Below are 16,935 nucleotides of genomic sequence, written 5' to 3'. Positions count from 1 at the left end.
AATTTTACAATATTAACATTTAATTTTTTTTCCTTAAATTTTTTACCATACTAAAATAATTTGATAATTATTAATGTAGAAAAACGCACAATAAAATTTAATTTTTTTTCTCTTTCCTTTCACCAAACAAAGTCCTTGATCTAAGATTGAAGCCCCTTTCTCTAGGGGTCTAAATACTCAAAGTAGCATCAATACTGAAGACTTTCGAAAGAGTGTCATAAGTTTCTTGCTTCAAATTTTCAGTGTCACAAGTTTCTTGCTTCAGATTTTCATCATTCATGCCATTGACATGAAGTATGGTATAATACATCTTGATGCCTTTGACGGTATGGCCTAAATAATAGCATGAGAAGATGTATAATTTCTATTGTGACCAGACAAACCAAGCAATGACAGCAGCCTGTTGCTGGCATCCCCACGAGTATAACACCTCGCAGTACGTTCACATTTCTAGTTCATTTCATAATCATACATGAGAGAGAGAGAGAAAGAGAGAGAGAGGGAGGGAGAGAGAACAATGACGCTGATTAAAGCGCATTTCATGATACCCAATGACGACATTAGTGATTTCATGCAAATCCAGACTCCGCCTAAAAATATACGTAGTTAAAATCTCCACAACAGCCATTTCCATTCAGATTTTTCTTTTTTGCTTAGAATTTCCATTCATATCTTAAAATACTTGTATCCATACTCTGCCCTTGTCATCCCCTCTTCCCAATCACCCATGCGACGACCCCCAAAAACTACCTGTTGAATGCCTAGATGTCTGCAAGTAATAAAAAGACAAAGAAGAAGAATCCATATGAGGTCATGAGCTTGGGAAAAGCAGAGAATATAGAGAAAAGACTAGCCGTCGAAAACCATTCTATATATAAAATGGAGTCTTGTCTCCAACTTTTCGTCCAAGTTGTACAATCATCAATGTCCAACAAAATTGTCTTCGAACAAATACATAATTCAAGCACATATTGAAATTGAAAAGATAAATGAAAGATCTTTCAGCTTCCTTCCAAACTACTCAACTTCAATAAAAAATCAGGAGCTCAATTCTTCTATGTTCATTTGTTTGCATGTAGCATGCTGGGCATGCACATATGTACATTTGTGCACACTACACGTGTATTGAGCATGCATGTGCAAGCACATTTGCACCGTGCATTGGTGTGCTTGTGCACATCATATGCATATATACTACATGCACGTTTTCATGGCATCTACATGAATTGTGTACATGCATGCATGTATATGTGCGCATGTACCTGCAAGCATCTGAATGCGTGCTTGCGTTTGTAGATGTGTGCTTATATGTGTGTGTAAGCACAATTGAATAAGGCAGTAAGGTCATTACTTTTTAAGGTTACCGCCTCAAGGGTTCAGTAATTTTCCTAATAGTAACTGTAATCATTATCCGTTTTAAAATGGTTGTATCTATTCATAGTTTAAAAACATATAAGCCATTAACTTCAAAATAATTTCATAATATTAATCACATATTGAACTCTTATAATTGAAAACTTTGGTTTCTCCCTTGGCTAAGAAGTCACAGAGAGACTTAAGACTTACTCTGAGCTCAGCACAGTCAAGCAGTTGAGCAGCACATCAATAGCAAAAAAATCAGATGTACCAAGGTCTACCCTGTTAGGAAAATACAAACTTTTATGCTCTTACATGAACAAATACTAGCCAAAAGACACATTTCATATCATCTGAAATTCATCAGAAATGCAGCTTCGATTAAGAAGTCATACCAAACCCTGCCCCAGTTATCCTGAAACTCAACATCACTGATATCGTGGAATGACGACGGCATAACTTTAAAACCCCCCTCCGCATCATACAGGGGATTGTATTCCATTGAAGAATTTGCCAACTGCCATACACCCAATGCAAAATGTCTTATATTGTTCATGCAGACACACAAAGCAAACACACTAATAATGATTGTTGGGAATTAATACAAAGAAATGGATCTTATGTGAAGGAATAGCCATACAATTATTTAGACAAACATATTCTGCATTTTATCCAATTTGACCATATATTAAAATTGTTCTACTTATTCAATATTTTGAAAGAATTTTCTGCCTCACAATTTCACATTGCCATCTACCAAGGAGATCTTGGCCATATGAACATGATCTAGCCACAACCTTGCAAAGTTCCATTTACAAGATAAAACCATGAGGGCATTAGAGATAAACGACAGAGCCTATGACAATCCCACATCAGGTGTGTATTAACGAGATCTTGGCCACACAGCAACTTAGGTTTCAACTTTGCGATGCGTCTTTAATTAAGTAAAATTATGAGGCCCAATGGGTCACAGCAAACAATAAATAGATTTATATAGCAGGAAAAAAATACGGTGGGAGTTAATAAGTAACATTTTATTCCATGCCACTTAGCACAAAAGTCCCTACCATATTCAGGCTTCAACATACAAGCCCTTATCAGCAAGCACTTTCAGTTTAATATCATGGAATCTTGTGGAATGTTCCCCAGGTTAGAAATGTCTTTGATTGGGAAATTAATTGTCTTAAAGATTTTGGTGGTAGCTTGTACAAAATCAAATACCAGAATACTATTAACAATTCCAAGTGGGTCTTAGAGAAAAATTGAAATTTTTACAGTCAGATCTAATTATCGAAATCTCAATCTTCTGAAAGCAACCACCAACCAGCAGCAAATTCTCCTGGAAGACCACATGGAAAACAGCAGCCCCCACGAATGTTGCTTTTTTCATATGGGAGGCAACTTGGAAAGATTCTTACCATTGAAGCCTGAGTCTGCCTCTTGTTAATAGGTGCTACTTATGTTTGGGAAAAAAACCAAAGATCGGAACAAATGAACAAGCTCGCAAGAAAAGAAGAGACCTAGTTTATTTTGCACATTCTCTGCCGAAGGAACACAAAACTCAAACAATAGGTGTTCTGGTGTCCAAGTTAATATTTCTTGTAGGATTTGTTTTGTCTAGATTTGGTTTGAGTCTAATGGGAATCAGCATGCCCTACCTATGTCATTTTCATACGTTGTGACACGTGGACGGCCTCCCGATGTCCACATTTCCTTTGCTGATATGCTGACACGTGGACGACCCCCTGATGTCCACATTCCCTTTGCCGACATGATGACATGTGGACAACCTCCCAATGTCCACATCAGTTCATAATTTTTTGTAGATTTTGAATGGATTATTTAGAGACTTGTTTTGAAGACTTTTGAGTGTGAGAAAGACCCAAGTCGAGATATCGAAACAAGTCTGAGTTCAAGACTCATGTGGGCCTCACACGGTCCCATTGGGCCCCACACAGAATTGGGCCTCCCTTTGACTTTTGTTTTATATTTAATTTGTAATCTTACAAGACAACTTACTTGCTTGCATGTGCATGTCTTAGTAAGTTGTGTGTTGTAAGTTGTGTTAGTATTTAATGTGTCTAGAAAGTTGGAACATTTATTTTGTTAGTAACTTGTAAAAGTAATTAATGTGTCTAGTAAGTTGGTGTCTTTATTATTTGTGTCTCTCATACTTGTGTGGGAATTGTTAGTTGTTTAATGTCCTTGTCCCCCCATGCTAGCTATATATATCCCTTCATTGTAAGAACAAAAGCTAAGTTTGAATATTGAAAAATTGAAAGGAAATTCCTTTGTTGAAGCTTGTTAGCTTTGTCCAATCCTTGTGATTGTGTAGTGTGAGGCTATGTCGTTCTCCCTGAAGATTAGGTGGTGAGAGACCGCTATTCTATCCAGCGACTTCATATCCTCCAACGCATCCACACGGCCACAACAAAATATCACCCCCCCCCCCCCCCCCACACAACCACTTCCCCTCAATTACATTACTGCGTTTGTCTTGTGATTCAAAGCTTGCACAAAGGATTCTAGGTGTGATCTCACTGCGTGTTGAACAACGTCAAGCATCCATAGATTCTCTTGGTAATCTCAGCACTTATTTGAACCCTTATTTTATATTGTAAGCCTTTGCAAGAAATCTGAAATTCCATATTTGATAAGCCCTTTGAATCCATAGATTGCAATATTAACACTTGCTAGTTTAAAATCAATTGTGAGAATATTGCTTGCTAACAATAGAACTTATTTCTTGAAATATTGAAATAACATCTTTACTGCAATTTCAACTTGTTTCCTTTGTGAAAGAACCAATTGGGACTTATTTCAAAACAACATTATAGACCCTTTCAAAATCCCAAAACATGTGAAATGTCATTTGGTTTATTGTGTTTATGTTCGGATAATTAAATTCTTAATTTAAAGTGTATTAAGTGTATGTGCTTGTGAGGTTAAACCATAGGACTAGGCCACCCTTTCCCGTCCTACATCAGAGTCCCACTTGAAATTTAGGAAGTCTTCTCTAGTGACCCTTCTTTATTTTTTAAGCAGTTTTAAATTTTGATAGGTTTCTTCAAATTCTTGGTATTTGTGCTTTATTTTACTACCTTTAGTTTTAACAAGGAATCTTTTCTTGGATTGCAAACCAGCCAGTAAAAGTAAATAATTTTAGAGAATTTAAGGTCTATTTTAGAAGGTTTTTTATCATGTGGAAAGTCTCTTAATTGTCTATATGGTCCACAACAACTAGACCAAATGAAAAATGTACTAAGAATTCGTGACAAGTCTTGTACCCCTACTCTATCTCAAAACTAGGTGAGTCAAGCATTAGGTGTGCTCATCTTAACACAACATTACAAATAAAGTAAGATTCGAGTCCTTGTCAACTTTCCAAAGAAGAATTGAGTCATCTTGTTCAACCAAAGAATCTAAAAAGCCAAAACAATATTCAGGAACAACTCTGTTAAGTTAATTAAGTAGGGCACAATAAAAAAATGAACCCAAAAAAAAAATCCAAAAATTTAAAATGGTGGACAAAGAAGTACAACTTGATATTTTATACCAATCCAAGAATGTGGTTTGTGAAGCGAGAGTAAGCATGCAATTTTAATACCTCCTTGTTGCTTCTACTCAACAATGCAGAGTTCCCTTAACTCCAACCGAACAAGGAAGTACAACTTGATATTTTATACCAATCCAAGAATGTAGTTTGTGAAGCGAGAGTAAGCATGCAATTTTAATACCTCCATGTTGCTTCTACTCAACAATGCAGAGTTCCATTAACTCCAACCATGACTCCTACACAAGGATGCAAATTCCAAAGGTAGGACCCTCGCCCTTCAGTACTACAAGCTTGAGCTAGCCAGTGTGGGGAGAGAATTATACACAATTCGTCAACCAAAAATAATTTCACAGGGTTTGCTTGGTTACTGGCTTCGTATTGGGAATATTTTTGGTTTGACTCCTACGCGCACATATTTTTGTTTTGGCTAAATACGGGCTCCAATTACCCTTTCAAGTAGCCCTCCTATGTTTGCCTTAGAAGGAAAACCCAGTCATTTTTTTTAACAATTTAGGTACCAAGCCTAGGGTTGTCTCTAGGTTTGTCCCCTTGATGAGTTTTCTAAAGGTTCATCCTCCCATGCAAAGTCAATTGCTAATTAAGGCTAGAGGAGGAGATTGGGTGAGGATCTATTTTACAATCAGGAACAAATTAAGGTCTGCAATAAAGGAAGGGTATCTTAGGAATTATTGCAAGAACGCCTATCTGGGTTAAGGCTGCGGGAAAGGGATAAGGTTTTGAAATTGGAAACTCAATTTGGGAGATTGGAAGACAAATCTACGTTTGGAAACTTGAAAAAAAAAAAAAAACAAAACAAAACAAAAACAAACAAACAAGCAAAACAAAACAAAAAAACAAAAAAAATATTGGAGAGAGTGCTCATGTTAGGGAAATAACACTTTGAAAGAGGGAGAAAAGACCCAAAGAGTTTCTTGAGCAAAGGTATGGCCACCTCCCCTCCAAATTCTTTTTTAAAATTTTCTTGTGTTCAATTTTATTTTATATTCTATGTGATTCTTTTAGTATGATTTTGTGACCAAAAAAATAAAAATAAATAAAAGTGAAAAAAAAAAAGTCATGAGAAGATAAAATATACATAAAAAATGTTACTTTTTCACATAAGTAGATCCATAGTTTTTGTTGAGAATTGTTATTTTGTTGTTGTGATGTGAACCCGTGAGATCAGATTCCCTTGAACCCACAAACAAATTGAAAATTTACCCAAGAATGCCAAGAATCAATTCAAGATGATCTAGACCCATTGAAATCTTGTTTCAAGAACCTAAATTCGGTGAGAACGCCACAAAGGTTTGGCCTTTGATAAGTTATTAGTTCATTCAAGAACAAGTAGAGAAAACTAAAAATTCTCTATGAAGAAAACTTCATTCACGTTCAACTTGTGGAAAATGTTGCTATAAGTTTGTTTTTAAACCCCTCCATTCAAATTCAAATTCAAATTCAAATTTAAATTCAAATAACGTAACAACACCCTAAACTACATGCCTATAACTATAAAATAAACCCACCTAATAAATTAAATAGGCCCAAACGCCTACAACCATAGAAACATAAAATAGGCCCACACGCCTATACTTATTAAAATAAAGAGTGTACACTAAACCACTAGGCAATGCGCCTCCTCCCCCCCCCCCGGGCGGCTCACATGGATTAAAGCCGGTTCTTCTCCTTCCAAGCTCATCTTGAATGTTGGAATCTTGCTAGAGAAATTTGCAAACTCGGCCCAAGTGGATTGCACCAATCCTTGCATTGCTTCCTTGATCTTCTTAGCTCTTGACCTTGTGATTGGCCCATCTAGAATTTGCAAGGGATCTTTAAGGCTCGGTCCACCATAGTGCCCGTTGTTCATGTTGTTGTTTGATTGTGGCTGATATTTAAACAATCAAAAAATGGAAAAAATAGAAAATAAAATAGTTTATTCATTGATGTTATGAAATATAGGTGGATGTCCCCCATGTCAACTATGAACCTACCCTATATATCTACACTAATCCATGTCCCTATGAATCTACCCCATATATATATACACTAATTCATATCCCTATGAACCTGCCCTATATGTCTGCACTAATTCATCTTCCACCCCTTTTCATCTTCCATCCTTATTGCCCTATAAAAGGGCACCCCCTCCCTCTCATTTTGTATACGCATACATATAGCATGCTTGAAGTGAGGAGCATATAGAAAGGAAAAGAAGAGGAGAGATAAAGAGAAGATAGAGATATCTTGTATAAGGCCAGTTCCATATCCTATTTTAATTCCTCCCGTAATAGTGAAGTTTTGATCCCATCCGCCCGTGGAGTAGGCATAGCCGAACCACATAAAGTTTATGTCTCGTCTCTATTTATTTTCTGCATTTTTATAACACGTTATCAGCACGAGACTCTAACCAACTGACATATTTCTTTAATTCTTATTTAATTCACAAGACTCTACCTAACTAATATATTTCTATATATTTATACCACCTTAATGGACGGTTTTATTTCTGTTTATACCGCTTTAATGGCCGGTTTTATTTCTGTACCACATATATATGTTTAAACTACCAATCTCCAGAAAAAATGGTATAGTAGTCCTCCAAAAGAGGCTATATATATTTAAATCTTTCGTATATATATCTCCCGAAGAGATAGTCCTCCTAAAGAGGCAATATATTTAAAATTTTCATTTACATGTTTAAATCTCCCGAAGAGATAATCCTCCTGAAGAGGCAATATATTTAAATTTCCCGTCTATAATTTTAACCTCTCGAAGAGATGTTTAATTCAACCTCCTAAAGAGGTGAAACATTTATTCTCCATATAAAATAGTATATTTAACTTCCGGAAGAAGTGTTAAATTATTACTCAATTTAATATTGTAAATTGGAATCATACTCCTGAAAAGTACAAATTGAGAAAAAAATAATATAATGTTCCTGAAGAAACATATTTAAATACCCCCAGAAGGGTGGAAATACTATTATATTATTTATCTTAGTTTTATTTCAGTTTTTACATTCTGTTTTCTAAATTGTTTTATTATTGTTAATTTATTCAGATGTCGATCCTAAGCAAAGTTGAATTTTTTTCCCCTTGATATCAAAAGCAACAATTATTTATCATGGATTCTTGATGTTGATATTTATCCAAATGCAATGAACTTGGGAGATACTATTTTGGATGGAAATACCGCATCCCTGCAGGATCGCGCAAAAGTTATGATCTTCCTCTGTCATCATTTAGATGAAGAATTAAAGACTGAATACCTCAATGTTAAAGACCCACTTATCCTATGGAAAAATTTAAAGGATAGATTTGACCACTAGAAAACTGTGATTTTACCAAAAACTCGATATGAATGGTTGCACTTGAGGTTGCAAGATTTTAAAACAGTTGGTGAATATAACTCAGCACTACATAAGACTAGCTTGAAGCTAAAATTATGTGGTGAAAATATTACTGATGAAGACATGATAGAAAAAAAATTTTCTACTTTCCATCCCACTAATGTGCTCCTGCAGCAGCAATATAGAGAGAGAAAATTTACTAAATTTTCAGTAAATTTTCTGAACTTGTATTATGTCTTCTTGTCGCTAAGCAAAGTAATGAGCTTTTGATGAAAAATCACCAAATTCGTCCAACTAGCTCGACCCCATTCCCTAAAGTGAATATGAATACATCTCGTGGTCGAGGACAACGCCGTAGGCATGGTCGTGGCCGTGGTTGAAATAATCATTGGCATCAACGTGAGGTTGTAATCCCCCCGAAGAGGGATAACCCCCAGAAGAGAGATGGCCCCCAGAAGCGGGTAAATGATCAAAATCAACGACCCAGGCAGCATGAAACTGAATGTTACAGATGCGGAGGAAAAGGTCATTGGTCGCGTACCTGTCGTATGCCCAGGCACTTGGTAGATCTATACCAAGCATCTATAAAAAATAAAAACTAAAGAGGTTGAAACAAATTTTGCTAATAATGTTGTTCCAATAGATGCAGGACCATCCAATTCTGTTTATCTTGATGTTGCTGATTTCCTTGTAAAACCAGATTAAAATAATGATGTAATATTTTAGGATATATAGTAAGTAATATTGTATTTCAATAAATTGCCACTATTATCAATTATAGTAATGAGTTTTTAAAATATTTGTTGTAGTGTGAATTGTTTTAAAGCTTTGATCGATTCTAAGATGTCTTTGGAAGAAGTTTGTTTAGCTGATAGTGCTACAACACACACAATTCTTCGAGATAGGAAATATTTTCATTACTTGAATATATATTCAACAAATATTACTACAATATCTAGTTCTGCAAATTTGATTGAAGGCTCCAAAAGAGCTGATATAAAGTTCCCAATGGTACTTTATTACAAATTGATGGAACTTTATATTCTAGCAAATCCAGAAGAAATCTGTTAAGCTTTAAAGATTTAAGACTTAATGGATATCACATTGAAACTACAAATGAATGCAGTAAATAATTCCTTTATATTACTTCTATTGTTTTTGGGAAGAAGCAAATTTTAGAAAAGCTGTCAACTTTATCTTCTGGATTATATTATACAAAGATTAAAGCAGTTGAATCATATAATGTCTTGCACCAGAAGTACAATGACCCAAAGTTCTATACACTTTGGCATGATCGTCTTGGACATCCTAGAGATGTAATGATGCGTAGAATCATTGAGAATCCACATGGTCATCCACTAAAGAACCAGAAGATTCTTTTATCAAATGATTTCATATGTACTACTTGCTCTCAAGGGAAATTAATTGTCAAACCATCTGTTTCAAAAGTAAGTCTTGAATCACCCAGTTTCTTACAGATAATTCATGGTGATATATGCGGACCAATACATCCACCATCTGGACCATTTAGATACTTTATGGTCTTAATTGATGCATCTACTAGATGGTCACATGTTTCTCTACTTTCTACTCGTAATATTGCATTTGCTAGACTTCTTTCTCAACTGATTAGATTACGAGCTCATTTTCCCGATTATCCAATTAAATCAATTCGTTTGGATAATACTGGTAAATTTACATCCCAAACTTTTGATAACTACTGCATGTCACTTGGAAAAGATATTGAACATCCCGTTGCTCATACATGGACACAAAATGGTTTAGCTAAATCTTTTATTAAGAAACTTCAACTCATTGCTAGACCCATGATTATGAGAACTAAATTGCCTTTATCTGTTTGGAGACATGTTATTCTTCATGCTGCATGTTTAGTTCATATAAGGCCAAATGCTTACAATAATTTTTCACCCATGCAATTAGTTTCTAGGCAACAACCTGATATTTCTTATTGAAGAACTTTTGGTTGTGCAGTATATCTTCCTATCGCCCCTCCTCAAAGAACTAAAATGGATCCTCAACGTAAGTTTGGTATCTATGTTGGTTTTGATTCCCCTTCTATTATTAGATATCTTGAACCTTGAACAGGTGATTTGTTTAAAGCATGGTTTCAAGATTGTCATTTTAATGAAGCAGTATTCCCTACATTAGGGGGAGCTAAATCAGTGTCTGAAGCACAACATGAAATCACATGGAATGCCATGAGTTTATCTCATTTAGATTCTCGCACAAATAAAAGTGAACTTGAAGTTTAGAGGATTATCCATTTGCAAGGAGTTGCAAATCAATTAACAGATTCTTTTGCAGATACCAAGGTCATACTAAAATCTCATATGCCTACTGCAAATATTCCAGCATGTATTGATGTCCTTGAAGGACAACAGCCGGCTAATGAACCTAAACCACAAGTTAAGCGTGGAAGGCCTGTTGGTGCAAAAGATAAAACTCCCAAAGGAGAAGATTGAAATCTATAAACACTCCAGAAGAGGTTACAGAGGTGGATAATCCATTCGACATTCACAAACTCATTTCTCCTGAAAATGAAATCCCTATTATAAAACCTCTTGAAGAGGAACCTCCTGAAGAGGAATCTCCTAAAGAGAAAACTCTTGAAGAGACATCCTTTGAAAAGGGACAGGTACCTGAAATAATAATGAGATCTCAATTAATTACATAGGAGAAATGTGGGATAGAAATAAAGTTGTTGTCGACGACACATTTGTATATGCAGTAGCTACTGACATTACCAGAAGTAATGAGGATCCTAAACCTAAATCTATTCATGAATGTTGATATAGAAGTGATTGGCCAAAATAGTAAGAGGCTATCACATCAGAATTAAACTATCTATCAAAAAAAAGAAGTTTTTAGACCTATAGTCCAAACACCAGAGGATGTCCAACCCGTTGGATATAAATGGGTATTTGTGCGCAAGCGAAATGAAAATAATGAAATTACTTGGTATAAAGCAAGGCTTGTGGCACAAGGTTTCTCGTAGAAACCCAAAACTGATTATGAGGAGACATATTCTCCCGTAATGGATGGAATCACATTCCAATTCTTAATTGGGCTAGTAGTCCCTGAACAACTGAGCATGCGTCTTATGGATGCAGTAACAGCATACCTATATGGATCGTTGGATAATGAAATTTATATGAAAACCCCTGAAAGATTTAAATTGCCTGAAGCAAAACCCAAAAATTTATATTCAATTAAACTCCAACGTTCTTTATATGGACTAAAGCAATCTAGACGCATATGGTACAATCGATTAAGTGAGTACCTTGTAAATCAAGGTTTTATAAATGATCCAATTTGTGCATGCATTTTTATTAAAAGATCAGAATCCGGATTTGCTATAATTGTTGTTTATGTTAATGATTTGAATTTAGTTGGGACTCCTGAAGAGCTCACTAAAGCTACTAATTATTTAATGACTGAATTTGAGATGAAGGATTTAGGAAAGACAAAATATTGTCTTGGCCTACAGATTGAACATGTAAATGGCGGAATTCTTGTTCATCAATCTAAATATACCAAAAAGGTATTAAAGCAATTCTATATGGACAAAGTTCATCCTTTAAGAACACCAATGATGGTGCAATCACTTGATGTTAAAAAAGATCCATTTCGACTTCATGATGAGGGAGGGGAATTACTTAGTCCTAAAGTATCATATCTAAGTGCTATCGGCTCTCTAATGTATTTGGCCAATTGAACAAGACCCGACATTGCATTTGTCGTAAATCTACTGGCTAGATACAACTTTGCTCCTACTCAACGGCATTGGAAAGGAATTAAGCACATTCTGCTCTATTTGAGAGGTACATCTAATTTGGGTCTATTCTACTCATTTGATTCCAAATCTCAATTAGTAGGATATGCAGATGCTGGATATCTATCTATCCTCACAATGCTAAATCTCAAACTAGATATGTATTTCTTTACGGAAAAACTACTATATCTTGGAAATCAGTAAAGCAGACGATTACACCATCCATGAAGCCAGTAGAAAATGCATGTGGCCCAGATCAATAGTTTCTCATATCCAAGCAAATTGTGGTCTTCAATCAATCAAGAATATTCCAACAATTTTATATGAAGACAACGTTGCATGTATAGCTCAACTAAGAGGAGGATATATAAAGGGTGACAGAACAAAGCATATCTCTCCAAAATTCTTCTATACACATGAACTCTAGAAGAATGATGATAAAGATATTCAGCAGATCCGATCAAGTGATAATCTTGCAGATTTGTTCACCAAAGTTTTGCCTACTACAATATTCAAGAAATTGGTTCATCTCATCGGAATGAAACACCTTAAAGATCTTAGCAGAAGGATTTAAAATATTGGTGACATCCAAGGGGGAGTGTTGTGAAATATAGGTGGATGTCCCCCATATCAACTATGAACCTACCCTATAAATCTACACTAATCGATGTCCCTATAAATCTACCCCATACATATACATATCCCTATGAACCTACCCTATATGTCTACACTAATTCATTTTTCACCCCTTCATCTTCCATCCTTATTGCCCTATAAAAGGGCACCCCCTCCCTCTCATTTTGTATACACATACATATAGCACGCTTATATGTACATGTTGCATGCTTGAAGTGTCCTCATATAGAAAGGAGAAGAAGAGGAGAGATAAAGAGAAGATAGAGATATCTTGTACAAGGTCAGTTTCATATCCTATTGTAATTCCTCCTGTGATAGTAAAGTTTTGATTCCATCCGCCCGTGGAGTAGGCATAGCCGAACCACGTAAAATTTCTATCTCATTTCTATTTATTTTCTATTTATTTTTTGCATTTTTATAACAATTGATACTTTTTATAGGACTTTACTTCATTTATCTTGAGTTTTTTTATTTAATAGTGTCTAGGGTTTAGATTTTCTTAATTGGTAAAGTAAAGCGTCCAATTATGAAATAGGAAATTCATAATGTGAAATATTGATCGTCTTCCTGTCTGGAATACTGTTTCTATCCTGATATAGCGGTCCTATTTTAAGTTATAGTACCATTAAATGTAATACCATTTGTTAACCAATTCCCTAAATGTGCACAATAGCACTCCACTAGGGTTTCATGGGATGAGATGATCCTCATTACCTAAAAAGTTTACTGGGGGGTCTTGAGGGGATTCAATACTAAAAATTCAGGATTATGCAAGATTACAGTTTAAGTTGGGCAGGTTGTTGAACACCCTTAGGCGCTGGTCTGATGAAATCCAACTTCGAGTTTTGATAAATGTTTCTGGAGGAAAGTATCGAGTCAAGAAAGATTACAGATGGGAGTTCCTCTCTCATGCGGAGTACTAGACTCAGACAGACAGACCTAGGACTTGCTCTCTCACGAACAGACCTGAAACCAAAGGGTAAGGTTTCAATAATGAGGCTACAGGCTGCGCTTTTGATGATGTCAGTCGGTGATGGAGAAAGTGGCTTCAGGTGATCATTAAATGGGTGAGGGTCTTGCATGTGGAAAGAATTTCAAGTGAGGTGAAGGGCTTTGATGATGGGTTGTAGGCAGGTTTGATGGTGGCTCTGACAGCAAGGAATTCAAGCAGAAGTTCTGATGGACTCCTTTTTGTGATGACCTGCATGGTGCAACTTTGAAGTAGAAGTAGCAGCTATTTTTTCTTTTCTTTTTTTTTTTTTCTTTTCTTCTTATGTGGTCTCCTCCTTTTTTGATCTTCGCAGCAGCAGCAAGTTTTTTTTTCTTTTTCTTTTTTTGCTGGAACTTCCTATGGATTTCAGTCTAGCAACATCTTTTTTTTTTTAGGTTGTCTCCTGCTTCTTTTCTGTTCTTCACAGCAGCAACAGTGTTCTGTAGATTTTTGGTGATTTGTTCAAGGGGAAAAGGGTTAAGCTTTCGTTTAGGGGGCTTTGCTGAAAAGAAAAGAGTTAGGATTGGGGTGGCATGCTTTTTCTCAAGGGGAAAAGGGTTAATTTTTAGATTCTGGCTGAAGGGGCAAAGGGTTGGCTTTGATTTCTGGGGGTTTTGCTCAAAACGAAAAGGGTTAGGATTGAAAAGGGTCAGGTTTTTGTCTTCTTGGAGCGAAGGGCCAAGGACGGGGACCAGGGTTGTTTAGCTTAAGGAAATAAAAGGTTAGGGTTCTGGAGTGAAGGGGCTTGAATTGGTACATGGAATGGCCTAGGATGGAGATGGGCTGGAAGGTAAAGGAGGCTACTGTAGTTGTACCAACTAAGGATTCATAACTGGAATAAAGTATGCTTTGATACCAATTGATGAGGTGTTGCAACAGATTAAGAGAAGAAATAGAATTGAGGGAGAGAGATTGAAAGAGGAAGAGAAGAAGAGGGGAGATGAAGGGAGAAGAGAAACAGCAGGGCAGAACAAAAGGTAAAAGACAGAACAATACAAACTGAACAGAAAGAGAAACAGAAAGAGGTGAAGAAAAGAAGGGGAATGAAGAAAAGAGGAGGAAGAAGAGGACGAGAAAGTGGGGGTGGAACTGCTGTGAAGGAGAGAGGGAATGAAGAAAAGAGGAGGAAGAGGACGAGAAAGTGGGGGCGGAACTGCTGTGAAGGAGAGAAAAATATCAGTAGCTTTATATCACAAAGCCTATATTAATAGGCAATTAAGAAGCCCTAAAGATAAAACTATTAAAAATTACAAAATAAACCCAAAGCAATAAAAGAAATCATAAAATAAAAAAACAAAATAATTAAAAATCATTGAAATAAACAAACATCCCCAAACTAATATAAAATTCCTAATTTTTAAATCTTCAAATGAAATCTGATTGCCAAGAATTATCCACAAGGAATCACCCATTCTGTCAGAAGTCATGATAGTGTGTCCTTTAGTGATTTAGGGTGAAAAAAGAGCCAGATGTGTCTGAATGAAGATGGGTGATTCTTTTGGAAGGCGGAGGTAGGCATTGGTTTTGATATGTGCTATGAAGGTGAAGACAAGCCAGCCTCCTTTATGATGATTGGCATATTGAACCTTAACATCAGCAAGAAAAGGATGGCTAGCGCTAGGTCGCTGACAGGACTAGTAGAGGAAGTAATATGGTGATTGCTTGGGGAATCGAAGGAAGAAATTAAGGGATGGGAAAAAATTTTGACACAGTAATTTAGTTCATCCAACGATATTTATTCATTGCATAATTTATTTATTTTATAATATAAAAAAATATAGTAAGGATGAGAATGTACAATCCAAGAGAGGACACTAGATCCTCAAAAAAAAACATAAAATATCTATATATATATATATATATATATATTTAAAAAATCTCAAAAAGAGAAAAAAGAATAAAAGCATAACCATAAAATAAAAAATTGCAATAATCAGCCAAGAAATCCCCTCTTCAAACCCTTCCCACGATAGTTCATTGAACACTTCAAATTAGCTAATTACCCCTGACCCTTCTTCACCTTGGATTTGCCACCATCAAGCTTGACTTCATTACCTCCTTGATCAGATAACCTGAGGCCCACATCATCCAACAGCCTCTGAGTATCAATATCCTTCCTAGGAAATTTCATCATGAACAGGGGTAGGCAGAATTCATTCCTTAACCTTTTTATCATCTCTGTGAACAGCATCTTCAAACATATTAATACCTTCTAAACCATCTAAAGGAGTAGGCAGCACATAAGATAGAACCCCGAGAAATCAATTGAAGAAGCGAAGGAATATCCCCGAATATGGTCCAAAAGTAGATCTTTTGCACATTCAAACTCACTACTCCCTATGCTGTCCTCATCCGACACATCTCCCCACCTCCTCATCTCTTACTTTCCTTACTCAACTTAGCCCTCTCAATGATTGGCTCTTCCACTATACTTTAAAACACCTTTGGAATCCCTCTTCATAATTTTATGTGTTTCCTCACTAGATAATTCTCACTTTTCTTCATTAAACTTCTCCCTACAAGAGCCATTAGCATGTTCTTTCGAAAAGCATACACCTTACCACTCCTCGAATTTTACGAATAGATTCCCTTTTCCAGTTTGATTTCCCATCAAACCAAAGAGGAAATCCTGATTTTCCAACTCACAAGAAATAAAATTCTTTGACCCCCACCCTTTACATTCCTTAAGCTCCCCCTAATGCCATTTTCCTCCAGCCAAGGAGAAACGTCAAACCTATCAGGCCTTTGTCCTCCTTCCAGCTTCAGTGCTTTGTTGTACAGAACATCCCTCATCATGACCATCTAAGCTTTTATTCGAAGAAGAGCACAAAGCCGGAACACCTTGTAATTCATTCAAGAAAGGACGTTGTTCAACATGTTGCTGCTTAGAAGGATGATGAACCCCCATATCATCCCAAATTGTGGGCAAAGAGATTCCCTTACATTCAAAGTGTTGGAGAGAGACTTTCAACTTTCCCAAATAAGTGCCCATCTGCTCTTCTTGGGCCTTCCCAGACGAGTAGCCCATCTGCTCTCCTATATAAACATCCCCACTGCCCAAGCCCATTTTAAAATCAAAAGCTTGCTTTCAAGCCTCCCTAACCAAAAAGCCCAACAAAGAGTAATAAACCCTTACCCCATCTTCCACATGAGAAACCCTAGTCGCCTCTATTTTCGTCTTCCTATCGTCCACACGAGAAACCCTAGCCTCCTCTGGTTTGGACTGCTCAGCCGACAGCATTGCCTTCAACTCC

At 36.3% G+C, this 16,935-nt stretch overlaps 1 protein-coding gene across 2 annotated transcripts in view; it reads right to left on the bottom strand.

Moving 5' to 3' along the window:
* Positions 1-341: 341 nt before the first annotated feature.
* The window catches only part of LOC131153582 (uncharacterized), a 55,442-nt gene continuing 38,848 nt past the window's right edge, over positions 342-16,935 (bottom strand). For both annotated transcript variants that reach the window (XM_058105991.1, XM_058105992.1), the window contains 3 exons: positions 1,752-1,873; positions 1,567-1,638; positions 342-769 (listed from right to left, as the gene is read on the bottom strand). In XM_058105991.1, coding sequence (XP_057961974.1) covers positions 667-769; positions 1,567-1,638; positions 1,752-1,873 — 297 coding nt within the window. In that variant the 3' untranslated portion in view covers positions 342-666. The remainder of the gene's footprint in view (positions 770-1,566; positions 1,639-1,751; positions 1,874-16,935) is intronic.

Source organism: Malania oleifera, chromosome 4 (assembly GCF_029873635.1).
Source record: "Malania oleifera isolate guangnan ecotype guangnan chromosome 4, ASM2987363v1, whole genome shotgun sequence".
NCBI lineage: Eukaryota > Viridiplantae > Streptophyta > Magnoliopsida > Santalales > Ximeniaceae > Malania > Malania oleifera.
This window is presented reverse-complemented; position numbering and strand designations above follow the sequence as displayed.